Raw genomic sequence first — 24,523 nt, forward strand, 5'->3', positions numbered from 1 at the left:
AACCCGAGGAAAAGCTGCTTAATCACAAGCGATACAAACCTGTCAGTGTAAAAGGGGCTTAACGCTGGCATGGTAAAGAGCCCAGCGATTTTGTGGGCGCGAAATGGGGTTGACGCGGTCTGCGCGAAAGCTCCAACCGCGAAGACCAACATTTCCCTCGAGTCTCGCCGCTGTCCAGTCCGAGGAAAATTTGCGCGTACCCTTGTCCGTGTAAACGCACGAGAAACGAAGAACCGATCCCTTTCGTTGTTTCCCTTTCACCGTTTAATTGTTGTCACCTCCGTTGCCTAATTGGCAGATCGGCGAGGGTGCGGTCATTGTCTCGGCAAACAAACTTCCTAGCAACGAGCGGTTGTTGCCGCGTAACGATGCAAGCGGTTTCTTATCCCTAGCGAGCTACGAGAAACAACGGGTCAGTCCATAATTTCATTGGTGTTCGAATCATACATTTAATTCTTATTCTGCGTACAAGTGGAATAAAGAAATCACCCATAAAATGTCAGAAACTTGTGGATAACGGAGGCAAATCACTGATTGAAACAGTAAAACGTGTTCCATTCGCGACGTCTCGAAATTCTCGAGAAAATTGAACCTTTGGACTGACCTGATAAAGGGTTCAGCTCGAGGAACAGAATCCTCTCACCGATGCCGCGAGGATAAATAGAAACTCGGCGCCAAAAGAAAGCTGGTTGCGACCTTTTTCCCGCCGCTCGAGCGGAAGTCTTTCTTCGTTTCCTCCTACCCGAGAGTTGTTTACGTTCCATAAACCACCCCCGACGCGGCGGAACGGGGAACGGTGGCCAGAGAACCACGCGGAACGCTGTTTGTCCGAGCTCCCGAGTCGCGGGAAAGTTTCGCCGAGTTCACGGTTATTTTACGGCGTTCACTCACCCGCGTCTCTTTCCCTGTTTCTTCGCGTTACACACGGTTACTCCACGACACCTGTCCGACGACGTAACCGCGCTGCGGACGTCGTGGCGCCACTTGCCAACCATTTTGTGAATCGGTTTGAAATCATTTCCCGCGTCGTTGATTTTAAATGATCTTTGCATAATGAATTTATTAAACGCTAAGGAAGAATAGGAATTATCATTGAGAAGTGAGTTGGAGGGAGTGGGAATAAAGGGACGGGCAATAATACATTGACAACTTGTGTAGAATATTAACAATATCTTTATTGCATAAAAAGAATTTAATTTTTACGTAAACACTTTCGTAATTTCATGCACAAGTTATTTTTTCGTATATAAGAGTGAATATTCTCTAAATATTGCGCATTTCTCGTATTTTGTTTCTATATGTTTTGCTTGCATAATTCGTAGATAAGAGGAAATATACAATAGTACCTGAAAATACATTTTATTTAAAGCAGAATAACGAATTAATTAATGTTAAGTAAGATGAAAAGGTAAAACCACCCTCGAGATTCAATGAAACGATTAAGTAAAGTCAGAATCGAACTGAACGATTTGGATCTTCGCTAGCCAGTATATGCACGTTGCGAAATTTTTCTAGAAAGATCATGCATAATTCATAGCTGGCGAAAAGATGCTGTTCTCTTTTCTGGAACTTCTTTTCCTGGGATCTGCGCGACACGCTCGAGATAATTCGAGGAGCTCCCTGTCGTCTCCGCCGGTTTCCGCGACTCTTCCTTCTTTTCCGTTCGTGTTCCAACGTTTCGGCCGAATAATTTCGCCCATGGAAACGCATTATCAGCGAAACATTTCAGTGCTGGTTCTGCCGCGGCGTCACTGCCTCCTGATATGCTCGGCAATAATTCAACTAGAGCCCGCGGGGTGGGGCGCTAATTCTCACCAGCGGTGTGCTGGGCGCGAGACAATAGATCTTGTAGATTAAAGGACCGCTAGGCTATTCGCAGCCACTATTAATCTTTTATTCGTGCGCCACCTCGGGGATCGACTACCCCCTATCGATCCATCCGTTGAACACGTTGAAAATTTTAGTGACACGAGCCTCGTGGCAATCTCCGTCGCACCGTCAACTGCGGACTGTTTCTGCTTAACACTTTTATCACCATGTTACTCGAATTCGAGTGACATGATCTCTTGTATAAATTAGAAAACTAAATTTTCGTATAAATTAGAGTGAACTAAGTTCCATAGAGTCTGTGAGCTACAAGATCAACAGAGCAGTTGTTATGCAAAATCTTAACTTTTCAGTTCCCGTGCCATTAAGAAAATTATTTCGATTGTTCGGGATGTGATGATTAGTCAAAGTTAAATTAAATGTTAAGTTAAATCAAACTCAGTCACAGATAAATGTAAGGGCACAACATTCCCAAAGGCAATTTGTTTAAGTTTGCTTAGTCTTTGAAAATTTTATTTTTTACAGATTCCGCTCGGTTGTAAGCTCCTAAACATCACGAAACGGTTGAAGTTGCATTTAAACGCACGCGTTCCGGTATTTCTCTCTCTCGTTTCCCGCGTCAGCAATTTGAATCGCGAAAACGAGACCGAGGAGCAAGAATCAACAAATCCCGGAGCGGAATCGGCTCGAATTCCCAGTTAATTGGATTTTTTCCCGGCTTTCGAATAACAAGCGATTCATTAGGGGTCTGTTTGCGCGGCGCGGCCAAAGGACCCTCGATCGGAGTCTTGGCTCGAAAACGAGAGTGGAAATTTACACGTGCTCCGGTTTGCGGCGAGCTGGCTGCGCAAACAGGCCCTTGTGTACAGCCGACCGGCAAACACGGCTGCCATTAATTGCCATTAATTCGGCCGCGTTATGGAGAAGTTTGAAACTTCCACCTGGCTTCGTTTCGCTGGACCACGGGCTGCTCCGCGCAGAAAATTCACCCCCCTCCCGAGGGGAAAGTTCGATGCTCTGCGGTTTCACCAGCGGATTTCCTGCAACCCCTTGCGATATTTTTGTTGGCGAACTTTCGTAGTTCTCGTACCCCTTCCTCACCCAGAGCAACTCCGTTAACATAACCAAACACACCCCGATCCTGATTCTCAAATTCAACCCTCTTATGGAAAATCTTTCGAGAACTTTAAAAGTAACGACCAAAATTCATCAACTATCACGATTAATTTTCAATGAAATTTCTTACTAATTTATTACCTGTCGGCTTAGTCACAGCATTTACAAGTAATCTACTTTCCAACGAATTTGTTCATTATTAACTACCTATCTAATCTAGTTATCCATCTACAGCATTTACGAATAATCTACTGCCCGACTGTTTATTACCAACTTAGCTACCTAGCTAATCTATCTATCTATCGCAATGTTCGCAAATAACCTACTGTCCAACAAACTTATTCACCATTTCATTCGCCAATCGGAAGAATCGGCAAAAATCACGAACGAATTCGAGGAAAATTATTTTCCAAGTCCACCGGGCAGCATAGGGATCATAAAAAGAACGGAATCCCGTTGGCGATATCAATAATCCACGGATGGGGCGTGAAATTAGCCGCGGTCAGAGTAAAGCGAACACCACCGGGGTTTCCGCTGCCCCGGCGCGTTCTTCTCGAGGCTATTACTGCCGACTGTCTCAGGCCTGACAATAATAACAGTAACAATAACACGGAGCGGCTTCGAGGCCGGATATGAATATGTATCAGCTACATCTGTTGCCCCGCGATCCTCCGCCGTTATGAGACGAGAAAGGGGTGGCGGACGCGATTCAATATCGGTCCACTCGTTGTTCGCAGCCCGACAGAAGTTGCTGCCAGCTAAGGGGGCTGTCGAAATTTCCAGGCTACACGCGAGACTCTTTTCCCTTGACGGGCCGATCTTCGCGTAATTTAAAAGCGCATAGATGCCGGTTTAATTAAATCGTCCGCGTGAATTATTACATCGGCGAGGCGCGTATGAATGGCACCGGGGATCGCTGAATGAGGTCCATTTTTTTTACGGAGATCCCCCTCGGTCGCTGCAATAAAGAAATTTCGTGGATAAGGGACGAGGGTGAGAATGAGGGCAATTTGTAATATTTTAATTCTTCCGGCGAGGCGGCTGCCAGTTTCGTCGTGATGAACTTACGAACGAATTCTGGATGGTTGGTCCACCTCGAAAATCGCTTTGAAAATCATACTTTTCAGCATCGCCTCACTATATTTCGGAGCATCACGTAGAAATGCCTCTTTAATAAATAATTTATAGTACGTACCTCAATTATCTATTTTTAAACTTTTGACTTCCAGAATCTGAATGAACAAACATGAATTATTCTATGAGCAGTAGAGTAAATAGTACAATAAATGACCGGTTTTAAAATTCGAGCAAAAATTCTGTATTTTCGCTTATTTAATTGCACATCAATCCTCACATTGTCCAATCAATTTTTCAAATTTTATCTTCCCTTTCGTTCCTGTTTCCACTAAGGAAAATTGGCCCAACTTGTTTATCTTTATTTTGTAACCGATTATTTGACTAATAGGAATAGGTACGTACAAAGTGCTGTTACGTTTAGTATTAGAAGTGACTTCGATAGCTTTCGAAAGCTTTCTTTCCCAACCCACGGGAATTCGCAACGATTTATCGCGAGAGGTCGAGTTAATTCCGCGCCTGAGAAGGGGTTAACGTCAGCGTTATTTCTCCCCGCTTTTATCAAGAAACCCGGCGGATCATTGTCCGCTCTCATTTTTCCCGGCCACCTTTTCGCGTGCGTCTCCCCGCCCCTCCGGCGACGAATTATCTTTTTAAAACGTCTTTCACGGAGCTGGGACCGGAGAAGACGCAAAGAAAGATTTTATCGGGGTGCTGCCGAGGAGAGAGGCGAGTACGACGTCGCCGGCCTTTCAGCAACAAATTAAGGATTTTAAGCCGAAAGTAATTAGTCTCGACGAACAAGGTGTCACTCCGTGGAAACGAGGAGACGGGGTGGGAGTCGGGCTTCATTGTTCTCACCATAATCCCCTGGGAACGTTCATAAGTTCGTCTCGCTCGTCTGCATCGAAGAAAGCGCTCGGAAAGGATGATTCCGCTTTCCGGACAGATTAATCGTCATATCGACGGACTCTCTCTTCTTTTTTTCCCTCCCCTTTTCTTACCGTCTGGCTTTCCGACGACGGTGATTTCCTGGGAGAAACGGGGTTCCCCGAAGGCAACCAGAGGAAGAAACGACGCGCGTTCACGCAAAAGGTTCTAACTTTCGCGAAGACCGCTGGTACAGCGCTTGTTACCATCATTTAACACTGGAACAACCGCAAACGTCAAAATGGCAGGTTTCAATTCTTGTTTTGCAATTATTGATATCTTAAAAGCGTCAGATATAATAGATAAGAAGAGTTTATAGTTACAGTTTTTATAATGATTACATATTAATGGTATTAAACGGTAGTTCTAGGGTTAATGTTCAAGTAGTTTTATTTGTTCACTGTGAAACAGAAGATTCAATTCTTCTCAGTCTACTTTATTCGGAGTTCTACCTCCATTCTCTATCAAATGTTTCTAAATACATAATTACAACAGACGACTATGATCCACGATCATTTCAGCATGATGTACCGTGCAATGATAAAATCTGTCGCCTCTAAGCATCCGCGAGATTTCGAGCAACTGACTGGGGATCAATCCTCCCCCGAGACGGGACAAGTTCGTAATTCGCTTACACCGAAACGCGGAAGGATTGCAATCAATTAGACGAAACTGGAAAGGGGATTATCGGATACAATCTCTCCTATTTTTTTCTCTCGTCTCCGTTTCTCCACCGCCGTTCCACTCTCTTACAGAGGAGAGTGGCGAGACCTGACGCGATAATCTTATTTAGCCTTTCACTCGGGAAAATGGATTATTTCGGGCGGCGTTGAAAGCCCCGTACTCGAAAATCGCGGATCCTCTTTAGTTACTCCGTCGGCGCAGTTAGTTAATTAAAAGGTAAAGAGAGAAAGCCGGCCAGAGATAGGGCGGAAGGGTAGGCCGCGTGGAGCCCAGGATTTGTTTTCCGATCGCGGCGAAGTAACCCTTTCTCCGCCGTTCGGCGAACGTTTGCGTCGTTCTACTCGCGACTTCGATATTCAGTGGGAATCCCGGTAATCCATTCCGTGAAATTACGAACGACTTTTCCGTTGGAACGTTCAGTTCGATCCGAGCCACCATTAATTCACCGTACCGCGAAGTTTCTCGCATTTTTCATCCCCTAGGCGACGATTTCCACGCGAACACTTGATTGAAACGATAACCCTCCATCAACAATATAATTTTCCACTAACATAGCTGCTAATATGGATACTTTATATTCAAGTTTGATGTTTCATTGTTGCGAGTCCTGTAAAAATCTAAAGAAATTCTAAGATACCTGTTATAGTCCCTGATTTAGTATAGGAACTTTAATTAAATCTTCATATCGTTTCGCAATAGAGATAAAAATCGTGGTGAAGTTTTGAAGAAATGAGACTTTCAATTAGCCTTTAATGTTCCATAATGCTAGTGAAGGGCTAACTGCAATATTATTAATTTAACAACTGCTTTGGCAGTCACTGACGACTGATCCCGTATTATTCGATGATGAATGCAATGAAACCCCATGGTAATCGACGTGTTAATTATTTATAAAGCGAAGGGCATATACTTATTTTACTCGAAGTTGATATAAAATCAATAATGCTTCTACCGAACGTAGCCAGCCCCGAAATGATAATTCGCCGAAAGAAGCAAGGTTGCTCGCCGTAGACGGTTGCTATCGAGGCGCCTAGCTGCGGCCTCGCCCACCCTCGTTCTTGTTTCGCGAATTTTGCGCGCCACCCGTAATTTATGCGGAAACCCGACGAAGGAACATTAACATTTATATTTGGGAAGCCACAGCCGATCGTAGGTCTTCGATTTCGCAATGGAATTGCTAATGATAAGCGAGTTGCCGAAGGTGGAGGGATGTTTACGGTGGCTGTAATAACAGACGCTGCCACTCGAACCTGTCCGATAGCGTGAAAGAATATTCGCTGCACCGAATATCGAAATATCAGAGAAACTTTCCCTCCCATGGAAATTTTCCATTCAAGACGCGGGGGATGCTTTATCATCCCCGACAATCATGGTTACACGGCCACAGTAACGACAGGAATATCGACAAATAATTGAGATGGAGGATCGAAGAAAAAAATAGAAATTGTTTCGCAGTGTAATAATACAACGGGGAGAAATATGAATAAAAATGCGAGCAACCCTTGGCAGAGAGCGTTCCGTCAAAATCATTTTTAGGAGAATCGTTTCCGATGATAAAATATATCGTTCCCCGACGAATTAAAACGACGGAACGCCATATTTCAAATGAAATTTAGATTAATCTATAAGTATGAAAAGTAGTATTTACTTCTATAAAAATAATATATACCATAATATAGTATTCTTCCAAATTGTACAAATTTTCCGTTTATCACGGAAGAGTCAAATGTACACAAGAGAACAATCAACAGTGAGAAAGAGTTTTTAAATCTTTAGCAAATAAGGAACAGGAAACGGGAAACATAGTTCACGATGTAATAAATGTGGCCTATAATCTTATTTGGGTCTGATCTGCCTCGGTCTACCTTATAGTGGAATCATTTTTCTAACGGACGCTTAGTTCACTAGTCCAAGTACATTTTGCCGGTGACAGCGGTTCGTGCAGCGTACCGATTCGTCGGGGGTGGATTGCGCGCGGCCGAATGCATCGAGACGAATAGACGAGCGGAAAAACAGGGTTGGAAAAAAGGAAACGAGAGAGAAAGAGAGAGGAAGAGAGACGGCGTGGTGGAAGCTAAAGAGAAAAAACGAGGGCCCCGACAGTGAAAATAAGCGGCTGGTCCGAGGGGGTGCGCTTATAAGCCACCGGCTTTTTTGTAGTGCAAATGAATAGGTCCGACCCTCGTCCGAAACTTTTGCAATTTTGCGCGTCGACTGGCTCGTCGGTGCGTTCGTTTTCCTGAAAAAATTTTCAACCACCGCGTTCTGTTTTCTTTTTTTTTCCACCACAAAATCCCGACGCGACCGGTGGACTCCGTGATCGTGCGTTGAAAACCCGACGACGGGGCCCACCCTCCGACAGATCGTATCGTGTAAGATAATCCCCTAGGAAAAAAGAAAAGCTCGAAGGAGGTTTCCCCGTCGATGAGCTGCGAATCTATTTGGCTTATCTTTTAAACGGAGCGTCACGATCGGATAAGGAGAGAACGCCTCATCCATATCAATGCGTGAACGCTATAGTCGGAGCGAAATCAATCGGGTGTTCAAGGACACCCGACTTCATCCCCACTGCAACATTCGATTATTCCACGTTTCACATTTATCCACTAGTCAAGAGCTATATATTTTGAATCCACGATGAAAATATCGTGCGCCGTTAGGATCGATCTCCGGTTCATTCAATCTGCGGACTGTGGAGTTTAGTTTGACAAATCTCTTATTGTGCGCACCATAAAATTAAACAATGAAACGTATCCTCAAATGCAAGGCGAACGCACCTAGAATATATCCTGTATTAAATATTATTAAATATTTGAATGAGAAACCAAAGAAAATGTAAAGGACATGTTTATCTGGAAAAATGAATAATTCATCATTGATAAGATTAGCGTCATGTTAGATCTTTTAAGGTGACGCGTATACTCCTCGAACACAGTTAACTGGTTAATTTCGACTATAGCGAAAAGGAGGCAAAGCTTAAACCGATCACGTACTCGTTTCCCCACGACCTCAACCCCTGCAGGAACCGCCCCAGTCTTCGCTTACTTTCGATTTCAATTAAACGATGCAATTTCCCTTACCGAGCAACCCTCGTCCGTGATCCGTGGGATGTGGAGGGAACGAAAGGAGACGCGTTATATGTTCGCTGGAATCTTTATTACAAATTTCAGCCTGCAAGAATAACGAGGATAATTAATCCTAACGAGTACAGTGAATGGGAACGACAATGGAAACGTCTTAAATGTTAATCGAGGTGCTCGCGTTGACGGTTACTATCGGCGAACAATCGGATGCGCGTGTAACATCTTGGCAGATTATTTTTCGTTAATTTAAAACGCAGACGTAAAATTGCGCTGTGCTGCGCTGCGATCAACAAACAATTGAAGAGAGCTGGATGTTTGAGCAGCTCGTGATAAGACAACACGTAACCAGCGCAGCAATATCTTCCATGGATTATAGCGCATGAAAGTAGCAACATTAAAGAACAGTGTGGTTAGAGGATTGCGGAATCTTTGTTGCGATTCGAATTTATTCTATCTGTTTCGGTGCTTAAGATAAACAATAACGAAGGACAATTGCGAACATCATCGATCCGAGAAAATCTGCAGGTTTTAATCCGTGAAGCATACTCTGATCGCCTCGAACAACGTTTCGTCTCAAATGTAGATCAACGCGCGTTAACATGGAAATATAATTGAGTTGAATCGATATTATGGGTATCCCTGATGCGTTTAGGCACTTGTGTCGATCGATCATGGTCTATCACTGCGTTCGAGCGCTAGAAGACACTTTTATTTGTTGCTCTATACAATGTATAAAGGAAGCATGAGTTCCCTGCGCAAATGGCTGCACAAGAAAACACGACATCAGCCGTTATATAAAAGTAATTATCTACAAAGATCAATGAAACATAATAGCAGACTTTCAGCTGCTGTTAATCACGAAACGTTCTATTAAAATGTGTAACAAGCACATGTATATACATAAACTACGACACGCATGAACTTCTTTCCGTGTGCGTCTAGGAAGACGCGTAAACCTTCTGAAATCTAGAAATACAATAACAAAACGTGATCGTTTGCACGTAATAAATATTTTCTCTTGTACTATTACACTGGTTTGTAAGGCACTACGATCCTCGGATGGCTTCAGTTTGATAGTTTTCGTTGTTGCGTTGTCACGAGACGTGCAAATAAACGCATGCCCTAGCTTCCGTTCATGTTTCAGCCTTTACCGGTAACTCTTCGTACCTTCTGGTCTTTTAAAACACGAATGCACAAGGCAACTTTCTACGTGTATTTAATTCTCTTTTCCCTTTGATAATATAAATTTTTTCTGGCAGTAGCGTCGACAAATTTTTAGGTAAACAATATTCGTTTCCGGATGTCGATTTCTTAAACTTGGCAAGATCAGAATTCTAAACTAACGGGTCGAGCAGTATCGACAACCCGTAGGTTTACTCGACACGGCAATACTGATTTCTGTGCGACATAGTTTTGTGGAGTATATTCTCAAATTCTTTGAATTTCAACCGTAACAATTTCATGCGAAACAAATCAGTATATATGCGAAATTTGTCCTATGTACACACACCTGCCTCGTAACTATTAAATAATCTATATTTAGGAACTACAAGATAAACTAATAATATCATTTTGTGCATTTAAAAACTCTGCGAAGATTCAGTCCACGGACATACTAACAAACGACACAGGTGTTCCGTTTATTATTCAATCAGCTGGCAACTCTTTTCATTATTCAACGGCATTTCGTGGCAGCTGTGTTTTGAACAAGTATTTTACCCTGCATGAAGTCGACCAATTTCAGTGTTGTACTCAATTGAATTCGTCTCTTAAATTATTCACCGCCATTTTGTCGATGCTTCAATATTGCTTGCCATATCCTTAGTTCGATTCCTCCTCTATAAAAATACAATTCATCAATACAATAAGAATGATATAATTATATATTTTATAGAAACTGAAATGTTATGACCAACCTCAAATTAAGTCTGCGAATATCATCACGGGTAACGTGATGCAGAATATCATCTAACGTGTATTGTTCATATATAAACTGTAAATAACAATAGCTACTATAGCAACTAGCGATTTGAGAAATATTTCAAATTTATTTTAGTGTCAAATGCGATATTCACCCTTTCAATTGACCTCTCATCAACATGAAGATTTTGCAGCCATTCTACAAGAGCTTCGTTCGGGCTGGAAGAAGATGTTTCAGAATATGTATTACCAGCAATCACTGGTACTGATAGATTAGATGTGTTTCCGCAGACAGTTGAATTGTATCTGCAAATGCAGAAGTATTATTTAAAATACATTAAATAGGAATAGAAATAGGATTAAAAATAGAGACGGAAATCTTACCCTGATTCTTGTCCTGAAGTTTTCCTATTGATATTGTCACAAAGCCGTGTTAAGGTATTAACTTGAGCTCTCTGCTCTTCGAGAGCTTGTTGCAATAAGACCTGGTATGCTTTCTGACTCTCAATTAATTCCTGGAGTAATTTCATATTCTCCATTTTTAAATCGCCCATTTGATCTCGGTATTCTTTCCAGTACTTATCGTCCATGGAATCTCCGGTTTTCTGTGATTTCACGGAGTTTACGGTGGACACACCAGACGTGGATCCCTCTTCAGGTCCTTGGCCGCTTGGTTGCACGCGTTCTTGACCGAGTAAATTGGCACCAAGCTCTGAAAATTATATTTATGAACATTTAAGATAACGTGAAATCGTATAAATCTAGTCAGCATTATATTAAAAAGCACTAGATTATTACCAGGAGACAGTACAGTGATAGCGGCTTGAACCGCATTTCTGACTAAATTGTCCAACGCAAACATCCAATGCGGTTTTATACTGTGCATACGCAGAACTTCGTTCACCGCGGTTTGAAAGAGGTAAATTGCCAGATTTAGATGATTAATGGCAATGGAGTCGAAATCCAATTCTTCTTTTAATGTTCTGATGGCCGTCACTATTACCTCATGATTTTGATCGGCAATGTAATCTCTTAAAGCTCGCATTAACAGTACTAAATGGGTCTAAAAAATAAAATAAATTTGTTATTGAGAAAACAAGTTTGTACTTTATATTGATAGTGATATAAAAGTAATTACTGATTGGAGAACAGTTTGGCCCTCTGCCTGATGTATACCCCTCATCCAAACTTCACAAATCTTCGCTTCATCTTGCGTGAGGACTCTGGTGAGCGTCATTCTTCTCTGACTTTCTTTTTTCAGTAAATAAAAACCTTCTTGTTCTTCTCCAGTCTTTTGGCCAGGTTGACCTGTTAATAATATGAATAATATTGAAACTGAATTGTTACTTAAAAAATAGGGAACCCTTTATAATGCCTGACCTCCCAATTCAACTTCGGGGGATAATAATCCCCCTGAAGAACTTCTTCTAGTCATCGAAGCTCCTGTTGTATCCGATTCACTTGTTTCTATGGAGGGTGTATTTCCAATAGTGCTAAAAAGCCAAAAGATCGATGTTAATTTTCCATAATATTTACGTCTCTGTCCTTAAGCTTTCAATTCTATACTTGTGCGATGCACGTGTCACAAGGGCAAGAACATTTCCTGGCAGTAGCTCTGATTGGAAATAAACCTGAATACATATAACACTCACTGAAGCTGGGAGTAGATACTGAACACTGTTTCGAGACAGTCAGTGCAAGCATGATTGAGAAGCATATATACAGTATTATATAATCTTGTTTTTAATACATTTTCATTGTACTTGTTTAGTACATCAAGCTTCAGATCATAGTATTATTAGCTTATAATATACGATGTTTCATAACGTATGGATACAAATTCAGAGGTTTTAGTAGACACAAAAATAATGAGGAAAAGAGGTCGTTCAAAAATGTCTGTATATAATGAAACCTCGTATAAACATGTACAGGAAGGAGATTGACATTGCGTGGAAACATGTTCTTCCATTGTGAAGCTTAACGCTGAATCAATTACACGTATTGTAGTCACCAACAAGTTCTATTGCCCCTATCGAATGAGTGCGTAACGACACAAAGCGCTGCGTTTTATTTCATTAATGTTAATGATTTTTTAAACTACTATGATATTATTAGTAGTAATAGTCTTCGTGGGCGGGATTAATCTTTTTATAACGTTAGTTACCGTACCTGTTAAAAGATAAGGTTGCAGTGGGCATGCTGATGGGAGACAGAAGGTGTGCTGGACTGCGCTCCCTCAGTGGGCTAGACTTAGTCAGCCCTCCACTGTATGTAACACTTTCCGATTACATTTCATCATAATAGATAATTGATAAAAATGTAATAGTAGAGATATTTTTAAAAAGCTATAAATAACGTAATGGGACTAACTCGAATATATTGTACGCAATGTATTCAGATTTATTATTCGTCGAATAAAACGAACTGTTGCTTCTAAATCGCGTCGACTATCACAAAAAGCTACGTCGACATAAACATGAAAATGTTTTATTTGCGATAAAGCAAAACGAAAAACTGATAACCGAAATCTACAATAACAAGACCATGTACACGTAACTGAATATTATACAAACACATAAGTTTTCATTACCTATCGTCTGATTGCGACGTCTGTATAGGAGCAGCGGAAACAATATGATTGTTGTTTGTTTTATCAGACTTTCCTAAGCGTTCAAACCTGTCAGCCGGTACGGAGATGCTACGACTAAAATCTGGTGGAGCTACCAACCGATTAGTTTTCTTCTTTCTGTGAATATATATATGTATATAAACCATTATTTATATTTACTTACACAGTAATCGATTTATATATACTACCTACTCATTTAAAAATGGATCTTCTAGTAACTCAGCTGCGGTCGCCCTTATATCAGGATTTGGTTCAAAGCAACGTAGTATGAAACTTTTTGCTCTTTCCGTCAGTTCTGACGGAATCTCGGGATGTATTTTGTAATATCCGACCTGTTAAATAATATCACTTTTATGTAGATTTATGACCACACATTTTTTTAATATTTTCAACAAATTACCTTAAATACAGCAGCTTGGGGAGAACCCAATTCTATAAATGGTGGTTTACCAGTAGCCATTTCTACAATGGTACAACCCAGAGACCAAATGTCTGCCTGTAATTTACGTTGAACTATAATAATATCTGACTTCTACTTGAAATATAATATATCTAGCAAGTATATAGCTTACAGGAGCCCCATAACCACGTTGTCCTTTGTCGATCACTTCCGGTGCCATATACTGTAACGTCCCAGTAAATGTTTCTGTACTAGGACACAAACCAGCCAAACGTTTTGACATACCAAAGTCTGAAATTTTCACTACACCGCTGTATGTATTCACCAGAACATTGTCACCTAAAAGTGAGTTATCATAAACACCCGAAAGTCTTCAATTGTATTTCGAAATGTTGTATGGTATTTACCTTTGATATCCCGATGAACAATTTTTTGATCGTGTAGATACTTCAAGCCTTCTAAAATTTGTTTAGTATAATAAGCGATTGTAGACTCATTTTCCTTCAAGGGGCCCCATTTTGATCTCAACAAAGCTGATAAACTTCCTATGCAAATTAAAACAGTATAATTACTCTGAAAATCACTTGTGTGTAACGTTACATTTCATCTTTTTACCTCCAGGAACTTGCTCCATGAATATTTTAAAATATCCATCTTCGCTTACTGATCCAAGGTACTGAACAATATTCCTATGTCTCAGTTGACTGTGCAACTTAATTTCTTCGTGCAGAGGTTGCACATCTCCCAAGTTTCGTTCACGTATTTCTTTGACCGCAATTCTAACTTGTGTGTCCAAATCTCGCGCCGCGTAGACAACGCCATAGGTGCCTTTACCCAGTATTATTCGTTTATTTTGATCATCCAATTCATACTCAAACTAAAATTGTACGAATATTAGTAAATACAAATCGTGTAAAGTCAAATATGAAGAAATAATGTCTACAAACCTTCATTCTATCGTCAGTCAGATATGCATCCAAATCTGTGACCATGCCTTCTTGATCTCTGGTCATTTCCAGAATTAAATCGTAGAACCTTTGTCTGCATTGGACAGAGGGGAAGAACATTTGGAAATCATCAGAGTTCTGATGTACATATAAAAAAAGGCAGCGTTCATCTCGTTTATACAGGCTTACACTACGTATCATGTTCGCAGTGAAGAGCCAATCGTGGACTTGTTTGCAACTGTTCTTCATATTGTCCAAGCACAAGTTCCAAAGTTGAACTGATTTCTCTTCTGCTCCGAGGTTAACGTTTACATAGCTTGGCATTAAGATCTTCGACGGTTCCAGCACTAAGAGCTGAAAACGAAAGATCGGTGACTAATTCATCTTTTTCATTGAACTAACATCTTATTAGAAAATTGATTCATTAAAGTCAAGCTAAGGACCTGCACTAAGAGCAGTTTTATATTATTCTTACTTTGACCCAAAATGTACAGAAGTAAGCTGGATTGGTAACACAATATTATAAGCCATAGTCTCCCGAATTGGAAACTGGATCCTTTGTAGAACGATTCCATTTATCAACTTACTGGAAACCGTATACTATCTCCAACTTCCGATTTCGTCGCTTCGACAAAGTAGTCCATCCAAAAACTAAATATTTGCTCCTCTGGTGATACCTCTGCTTCTTCATTCTTTTTACGAATCCTATCTATCAGCGATATGTTCCCTATTGTCGATTTCAGGTACCTGCAAATGAAGTATATTTTCGTTAATATTGCAAATTCGTTTTTATATAAACATGTGATACTTGAACGATAAACTGATACGTACCAGTTTGGCGGCTTCAATCTGAACATACACTCAGCGGCTTGAATAGCTTTCGAATAATCCTCGGCCAATACACTGATCTCAAAGAACGTAGCCACATCCCAATAGTCCTTCAAACTCGATAAGCTGCCTTTCTTGCCAATAAGATTATTCAACACCATGCCTATGTGTTGTAATTCCTCACTTTTTGAAAACTCGTTCCCAGCTATAACCAGCAACGTGGCCAGATTTATTCCAGCATATTCATTTGGTTGTACCTAGGACACAAAGTAACTTCATAATGACAAAGTAAATTACGTTATTTAACAACTTTCTGTTTTAATACGAAGAAAAGATAGTCATCGTACCTCAAAACCTTTTCTGTACCAGTGGATAGCATTTTTTAAGCTTTCTTCGTCTGTGTGTCTACTCTCTACAAATTTGTCCTTGTATATTCTTCCACATAAACATAACATATCAGGAACATGATTCTCTTTCTTTTCTAAAGCTTTCTCTATAACTTTCAACGCTCTTTCTCTATCGCCTTCTTTGTTTCGTCGATTCAACGCAAACGCGTACAGATATCGAATAGCCGGAGTATTGATATAATTTTTGTGCGTTGGTATAGTTCTCAAATCATCGACCAGTTGCACCATTGCATCATAATCCTAATGATACGGTATAATAATTAATGGTTGTCCATAATACAATCAACCCTCTTATAACACTGTCTTTCCTGACTATCGCGTTATAAAAGGATTACGTGTATATTGTTTTTAGTAAAATACGTTCATACAATTACCTGTATCTCACGAAAAGAAATAAGAACATTTAAGACAACTTCTCCAGACAACACATTCGGGTCATCCAAGCGTTTACGCATGTTGTTTAGAGCTTTCGAAAGCTCTTCACCCGAATACGTTTCCCGTGCTTTTCGTAAGTCTGCTAGGAACTTTTCTTTCATGTGTGCTCTAAAAAAGTTCAAACAATTCAAAACATTGATTTATTATAACTGCATCTATAAAATGATAAGATAAGGAAACGGCAACAAAGATTCCAAAGTAATATATCTTCACTTCTTATCATCAAAAAAAAGAATAAGTCAAAACATACTTAGACTGTACTTCAACATCTTCAAACAACTTTTTAAGCCTCAATGTTAAGTGTTGCTTCGGATCTATAGCTTCCTCCCCAGTAATTCTGGTAGTAGCTGGATTTGTAGCTACACACGAACCACAGTCTACCACACGGTATGACACAAATGTATAGCTGCCACATGACAACTGTAAATTTAAGTACAGTATGTACATATCATTGATGCTTAAAATGCAAAAATTTTTGTCAGTAACAGTGGATATACCTTAAGCCTAATTGTTGTTTCTGTATCCATATCATTGTGTAATAATATATTTTCTTTCATGCCAAAACTTTCTCTAACACCAAGATGATAAAACAGGGCTGACTGCTGTAGCTGTATACTTAAATCCACTACGGCCACATCCGCATTATAGAATGTGTCGAGTACATTTGTCTCCCCAAAGTCCAATTTCTCAAACTAAACGAGCAATTTTTTATAGGTTTAATATTAAATGGTACAATGCGTCATAAATTGTTTTTGTTCGGGGTATTAAAATTTTAAGATATACCTGTATATGATGTATATTAGCATTAACAAGATTACATGCTTGTCTGACTTCCTCTAATGCTCTTCTCCTTTGCGCTAAGTGTTCTGGTTGTTGCAGGTCCAAAACACAAGCCACATCCATTTTGGGCCTTCCAAGGATTGCAGTGTGTGCAGAAATATCACTGTGTGTACCAACACTGTCGGTGCTAGAGATACCTTCTGTAACTGTTGGTTGCGAAGGAGCTGAAACACATTTTAACTGTAAGTTTTAAACCTTACTTTCATCTACATATAAAAAATAACAATAATTACCAATTATATCAATTGTATCACCACAATTGGAAAGCATGTTGTCCAATTGTTCTATAGCAAATAAAACTAATATTTTAACTTGTACTTGTAGGGCTCTTGGAAGCTTCAATGGATTTGGAAGTTCCACAGTTACCTATAGAGATACATAAAGCAATAATATAAACACAATAATCACAAATGAGTCTTCAGTCTGTGATCTATAGAAATCATTACAAATTGATACGTAAGAATATAAGAGTATATAATTATAATATATTATATATTCCTACTGGCAAATAATACATCATTTTTTATAGTTAATGTATTCCAACAAGCAATGCATTATTTTAAGGAGTTTTTATAATGAAACAAAATTCTGCCTGTTTCTAATATCTATATCGCCTAATCATAGTAATCATGTTAATCATCATAAAAAATTAATTGAACATCATATTCCGGCTTCCGATATGATATTTCTAATAATAAATGCATTGTCCAATTAATCTATAATGTAGAAAAATACCTTTTGCGTTGGACATCATAGAAACGACCGTCCATTTCTTCTAGAACACAGAAATCCGGAGTCGAGGTCGTGCACAAGACAATTCGCATAAAGAATTTTCCTGTTTGTTCACAGATGGCAGATAAAGCAGTCCCGCTTCTCCGCCGGTATAAAAATAGATCCCCTCAAGATAGAACGCATTATAATAAAAATAAAATGATAATTGTGATTAATACGGACGTTGATATAAAAATGAATCACGAACGGATAATAGCTCAGAATATTTCATATCAATATAAAATCTGATTCGAATTATTCCATTAGTTCACAGAATTTTGTTTTGTTAAACTCTACTAGACAAAGATAGTAATGTCATTCATACATTATCATATTTACTCCAATAATCCGAACCTTCGATTAATCTCCACACATGATTGCAAACCGTAGCAACAGAGAGATTCATTGAAACTTATAGATTAAAGTAATCATCGTATCACTCTCTGGTAAGTAGATTAGGTAAACAATGGTCAGACTGGTTTCGACGTGGACAAAGAGCTGTTTTCAAGTAGAAAATGTAACTCGAATAAAATTAATTTATTATAATTGTTATATACTGCATAAATCATAAAAAAAGAAACTATTTACTTCACCGTTTTTGATCAAAGATATTTTATTAAAATATTAACACGAGCGCTGAAAAATTATTGTAATATGCATACTTATTATTTCAAAAACGGAAACAGATGTTGCGTGTATATTAGATATTGTATTAATGAAAACCATCGGATAATTCTTGTCATAAATGCTTTATTTTATTAATTATACATTATTTGCTATTTCAGTACATGCTCTAGTATAAGTATCCGCAGTTTAATGTGTTCTTGATACATATCCTTAAGAAATATAATAAGACCGCTTTGCAACTAGCATTAGTCGAATATATAACTATATTAAATCTTTTAAAATCATTGTTAAAAACGCTTCGATTATTAAATATTGTCAGATCGAAAAACCTGTACGTGAGATAGTACGGAGAGTAGAGTTGCTACAGCCACAAAACACTTTTGTCGATCGACTAGAGTCGACGGTTCACTCGGCTATTATAACCGTTGAGGAGTCTGCATCGACGCAGAAAAGGCGGATAATGAGTTTCTAGGTCATTCGGACTCGGATGCACTGGGTGCTACAGTACGGAGCACCGTGGAAACGTACCAATGAACTCCACAGCAGCAGGACGTCAGGAATACGAGAAGTTGTTGTAACAAGCATATATTGCCGGAAGCTACGCCTGTTAAGTTATCCTTGAATGAAATGAGACGACTCAATTGTAAATACATTGCACCATGACTGCATTATCTATGCATTTATCAAAAATCGGTTACGACTACAATACATATTTATATCAAGATCGCATCTTTCAATGATAATCTTTTATTGATAACAGATAATTCTAGTACTTACATGGTGATGTATCTGCCAATACGGTGTAACCAAAACATAGGTAAATCATTATAAAAATGTATGAAGAATGTACAGGGAAAAATCTTTTTCTATTAAATCTCAACGTTTTAGAGAATTAAATGTAAATGTTACTCGGTAACGTGTTGCACCGAATAAGATAGTAATGAGTTTCTTTTACAATAATTTTCTCAAAAAAGAAGTTTAATATTCTTGACTTTCTTTCTACAGAGAATCATCTTCTTTTCGGTTGTACCACATTTATAAATATCTATATACACGTTTCTAGTTCGTAAGCGATGAATATGAATGGCAAGGAATTGATATTAACTCTACTGATTCAACTGTCATCCGATCTGTCCGCATCACTGGACAATACTTTTTAAATAAGATAGTAAAGAAATTTGATCACACTTCAAAAATTGAGAAAGTATAATTTGAACAAATTACACTCGATACAGTTTGATATGAGACGATGAATATTCTCCAGCAAATAGAAAGCTGCCAATGCCACACGATCTAGGTGGTAGACCAACTGTTACTTAATCTGTATTCAGTAGTAGAAGCCACTCTAATCGTAAGTAGAAAGAGTCTGAAAGGTGAACATGATTCGTATGTACGCGGTTTACGAATGCGTGAAGAATAGTGGGGCGCAGTGATGCGCGGAGCGGCCACTCCGCAGCGCTCCCCTTTCACTAGGAACACAGAATGAGCCAAGATGTATGCCTCGCGGCTGACAGTGAGATTACAAAGCTACTTGCACAATCGATCTCCTGACACTTTCTGTTCGCTGCGTAAAAGGTAATGTTTCTTGACCAGGAACGTAGACCGTGTAAAAAGGTCTACGTAATACTTTACGATGCAAATGGAGTTAACTTCCTACACTTTTTTCTCGCCGCATAGAAAACCGTGACCTCTGAATAGGAATACAGGAATCGTAAAAAAGTAACAATTAGCTCCTTTTCTATCCTGTCAGTCTGTTATAGGGGGTCCCCGAGAACTGGCCTGCCCCACGATCGACCAGCAAAACACGTCATTTCTCGTGACCAAGAAACACCGAGAGATTTTCTCGCTCTGTTTAGTCAACCTTCGTTACTCGCATCTTCCAAGAAACAATAGGTGCAACGAAGGCTATGTAATCCTTTGATACTCGATATAGAAACAGCCTTGTAGCATTTAACATCGAAACTGTAAATAATTGCGATAATCATAGAAAACTGATTATCATTTGATACTGGTCATTTAAGAATAAGCTATCCTCGTGTATAACACATCAGTAAATTACTACGAACTACGAACCTTTGAGCATTTATATAATGTATTAAAGAGTGTTAGATTTTTATATGAATACTGTTCTAAAAAGTATAAACAGAATACAATATATTGCATCGAAAGATTTTTCTTAATAAATATTTCAAGAAATAATAAATATCCGTATATTTTCATATTTCGAGGTTTTGCGCCTCTCCTTTCCATCCCAAATGTTTATATATTATAAATTCACAGTATTAAACCATTGATTTATAAGAAAGAACGTTTGGTAGCACTTTGTTCCTCGTTTAAGGATTTTATTGAATCCATAGTAGCATACTTATACTTCGGATTTCATTCTATTCTATATACCCCGTCTTTAGCATTTTTAACACGTTGAATGCCGCACGATTTCATAGAGCAGAATACACGAAACGGAAGAAATATAATATTAAATCATTTGATTGAATTACATTATTATTACTGCATGTTCATCTAGCTGAATGTCACTGCATTAGGTAACATCATTTATAATATAGTAATGTTTTCAAATAATCGTCGTTTCATTAAATGGATTATAGTAATTCGGTTTGGTTGGAGGTTACCGGAGACCCCCATGGCATTCAACGTATTAAAAGTTATATTTAACTGATAAAAGCAGAGAAAATACGGTTCATGTTTCCTCAATGACCGACTGAGCAATGTACGGAATGACGTGAAGGGAAGGTGGAAAGTCGACATCTTGATCCCAGATGTTGCCCTGGTCTCCGGAGAGCCTCGCGGTGTAGAAATTGCTCGAGGAATGCGTGTAATGCGTGTACGTACACGTCACGCCCACTCATCATGGCGATCACGTACGTAGCTCGTCATCGTGTAGGTACTTAATTGAAGGTCTGTTCTATAGTTTCCAGTTGCAAGGTTAATGAGTTGTCCGTGGTGGTCCAATCATTAATGAATTTTACCTCGATTATGCCGATTTTTGCGAAGCTTGTGTCGCGTCTTTCTTTCATTGCCTCGAAATCATATGCGCGTCCTTGTCAAATACCTCCTTGTCTGTCATGCTTCGCGCGTAGGTACCAGGGGCTGATGAGATGCTTTTTCAAAGTAGGTGGTACCAGGATTTCTCGTTCTGTCCTTGTCGCGCAGTACCTCTGACCTTGCATTAATTATTGCAAGATAGGGGAAACGCTCAATTTTTCTAGAAATCATCATGGTTTAACACGTTAACACGTTGAATGCCATGGAGGTCACCACCGATCAAATCGAATTATTATAATTCAGTTAATTAAACGATCATTATTTGCGAATATTTTTATATTACAAATAATGCTATCAAATGTGGCGACATTCGACAAGGTAAACGTGCAAAGATAAGAAAATTTTTTTTTTATTTCAATACAGTATATGAGCTTTCTATTACAATAAATAATTCTTACCGTTCCGTGCGTACCATATAATGCATATAAGGGCAAGAACTATCTGTTTCCGAAAATCTATACTTTTGATTGATAGTGACATTCGTGGCAAAACGCTCAAACTGCTGGACAAATGTTATCAATGTAGGAGTTCATGTGGATTGTCCGTGGTGTCATCCATGGTAAAACGCTCAAACTGGTAGACAGCTAAGTTTGCGCATTTCACAGGAAATGGAGTTACATGGAGTGACATGAAAATGGTAACAGGTAGTAACATCCCTGGGAACGCGTGACAAAATTTTTAAATTGCATATTATGTCTATCCTATATCTCGCCTGTGTTCTCGGACATCACTTTGATTAGAGGTAGTGGAGGAACGCTGTTTTTGAATTATTAGCGTGAGGGAAGTACTACTGGAACGTCTAAATTGTTAGCTTTATACTTATAATTACATCATGTAATGAACGAATAATATCTTAAATTCGCATCTATTATCTCGGTATCACTTTTAATTTATAAAATATTACTTACATAATCATTTTATTAAAATAAGTATAGACCGTACATTCAATCTATTTTGCTATCTACTGTTCTGAAATACCGACACCATCAAAATTGTCCCAATATACTAGCGAACTCTATAGTTAAAATTCTAAATGAAGAAAAAACTTAACACTGCATTACCGACAAGTAAATGTTAACTATCGGACATAACGTACCATACAAATGCTTTGTACTGTTGCTCACAGTGACGTTGGATATTTACATGTGAAACGTACCTACATATGTGTACAGGTAATGATTTCGTAGTACGCATCGTTCGGTCTCGCGTCATTATTTTTTAGAAGAATGGAGGGTGAAGTGAAGATTATCGTAAAATGGAGTGGAAAAGAATACGAGCTTCCGAACATACAGCACGATGATACTGTTCTTTCTTTGAAGGAACGTATACACAAAGAAACGGGTGTTCTCCCGGAACGTCAAAAGTTGTTGAACCTGAAATTCAAAGGTTATGTTTTGAACTGTCTTTATGTTTATTCCCAACGTTATATTTTTCTAGAGTAACAATAACGCACTAATTTTTCTATTGATTTATATAATAATTTCTTTAAATTATTTTTCTTGCCATTTCTTAAGTGCTGTCCTTAATGATTCAAAATTTCCACTAAAAAAGTTTGTAATTAATGAAAAATTTGTTCAAGTATCTATAGAATCTTTACTTTCACTAGGCAAAGCAGCTCAGGATGAAGATATCATAGGAAAATTGAGCCTGAGGCCTGGTTTTAAGCTTATGTTAATGGGATCCAGAGAAGAGGATATTGCGGAAGTAAGCCATGCTCCAAAAGACATGCCTGATGTAATTAATGATTTGGATATAGAGGAGGAAGAAGTGGAAATTGAAAATGCAGAAATCTATCTCTCTAAAATTCAAAAGAGAATTGACCATTATGCTATCACAGAATTAAATCCACTTAGAGAAGGAAAAAAGCTTCTAGTACTGGATATAGATTATACACTTTTTGACCACAGGTCAACTGCAGAAAGTGGAGTGGAATTGATGCGACCTTATCTTCATGAATTTTTAATGGAAGCTTACATAGATTATGATATAGTAATTTGGTCAGCAACTAGTATGAGATGGATCAATGAGAAAATGAAGTTGCTTGGAGTCTCGAATCATCCCCAATACAAAATAGCATTTCATCTTGATTCTCTAGCTATGATTTCTGTTCACATACCAAAGTATGGTTTAGTTGGAGTAAAGCCTCTTGGTATTATCTGGGGAAAGTATAAACAGTTATCTGCAAAAAATACTATAATGTTTGATGACATCAGGAGGAATTTTTTTATGAACCCACAATCGGGTTTGAGAATAAAACCTTTTAGGCATGCACATCTTACCAGGAGTAAAGATTTAGAGCTATTGAAGTTATCAAAATATTTAAAATTAATAGCTAAACTTGATGACTTTCAAACTCTTAATCACAGAAAATGGGAAGAATATACAGCTAAGAAAGCTAAAAAGGAAAGAAGAAATGAAACTAACAATGAGTAAAATTATGGAACATGTTGAATACTTGTTAAATTTTATGAATCTTCCCATTATTTAGAAAATATTTAGAATCCATCATTAACTGTCATGAGGATAACAAGAAAAAAGAAAGAAGAATAAATTCTGTATAAAGAGCATATACAAAGATAAAAAATACGCAAAATACTTATAAACATAAAAATCTTAAGTATTCTTCCATGAATGATCGTGTAATGATGTACAACAATTTTAATTAATCGTTATTTACAGCGCTTCAAGTTTTCATGCTACACTGCGTAAATTCGCATATTTTCACACGCTTCTATGTATTTATAATGTACTTATGAGTTACATGAAATATGTACAAAATGTGTAATCAAAAATTATCTAAATAAAACCTGTACACTATAAAAACAATTTATTTTTCTTTAAAATTATTGATGTTTTTTTGATCTTAATATAATATCATAGTTGCGAAATAGGTCACGTTCGAACAATGATAAATTTTGTTTTTGTTAAACTGTAAAAAAATT

General features: G+C 38.5%; 2 protein-coding genes across 5 annotated transcripts; one reads left to right on the top strand and one right to left on the bottom strand.

The window, feature by feature from the left end:
- Nucleotides 1-8,689: 8,689 nt before the first annotated feature.
- Nucleotides 8,690-17,993, bottom strand: Ask1 (apoptotic signal-regulating kinase 1). Of its 4 annotated transcripts, none has more exons than XM_031988942.2 (24): nucleotides 17,856-17,993; nucleotides 17,354-17,486; nucleotides 17,064-17,284; nucleotides 16,778-16,972; nucleotides 16,531-16,700; nucleotides 16,220-16,388; nucleotides 15,786-16,085; nucleotides 15,442-15,695; nucleotides 15,198-15,357; nucleotides 14,611-14,964; nucleotides 14,279-14,540; nucleotides 14,071-14,208; nucleotides 13,836-14,002; nucleotides 13,664-13,759; nucleotides 13,456-13,595; nucleotides 13,225-13,380; nucleotides 12,804-12,911; nucleotides 12,015-12,127; nucleotides 11,773-11,942; nucleotides 11,433-11,697; nucleotides 11,019-11,346; nucleotides 10,790-10,940; nucleotides 10,631-10,707; nucleotides 8,690-10,552 (listed from the first exon to the last, which is right to left on the bottom strand). In XM_031988942.2, the coding sequence occupies exons 2-24, from the start codon at nucleotides 17,388-17,390 to the stop codon at nucleotides 10,489-10,491; spliced, it is 4,095 nt and encodes a 1,364-aa protein (XP_031844802.1). In that variant the 5' UTR covers nucleotides 17,391-17,486; nucleotides 17,856-17,993; the 3' UTR covers nucleotides 8,690-10,488. The 4 variants fall into 4 exon arrangements, with proteins under 4 accessions (XP_031844802.1, XP_031844798.1, XP_031844803.1 ...); XM_031988938.2 differs by having other exon boundaries at nucleotides 17,354-17,404; nucleotides 17,856-17,974; XM_031988941.2 differs by having other exon boundaries at nucleotides 8,692-10,552; nucleotides 12,804-12,899; nucleotides 17,354-17,404; nucleotides 17,856-17,974.
- A 4,665-nt stretch (nucleotides 17,994-22,658) lies between these two features.
- Nucleotides 22,659-24,399, top strand: Ublcp1 (Ubiquitin-like domain-containing C-terminal domain phosphatase 1). Its single transcript, XM_031988906.2, has 2 exons — nucleotides 22,659-22,967; nucleotides 23,188-24,399. The coding sequence occupies exons 1-2, from the start codon at nucleotides 22,808-22,810 to the stop codon at nucleotides 24,012-24,014; spliced, it is 987 nt and encodes a 328-aa protein (XP_031844766.1). The 5' UTR covers nucleotides 22,659-22,807; the 3' UTR covers nucleotides 24,015-24,399.
- The last annotated feature ends 124 nt before the right edge of the window (nucleotides 24,400-24,523 follow it).

Source organism: Nomia melanderi, chromosome 13, assembly GCF_051020985.1.
Source record: "Nomia melanderi isolate GNS246 chromosome 13, iyNomMela1, whole genome shotgun sequence".
NCBI lineage: Eukaryota > Metazoa > Arthropoda > Insecta > Hymenoptera > Halictidae > Nomia > Nomia melanderi.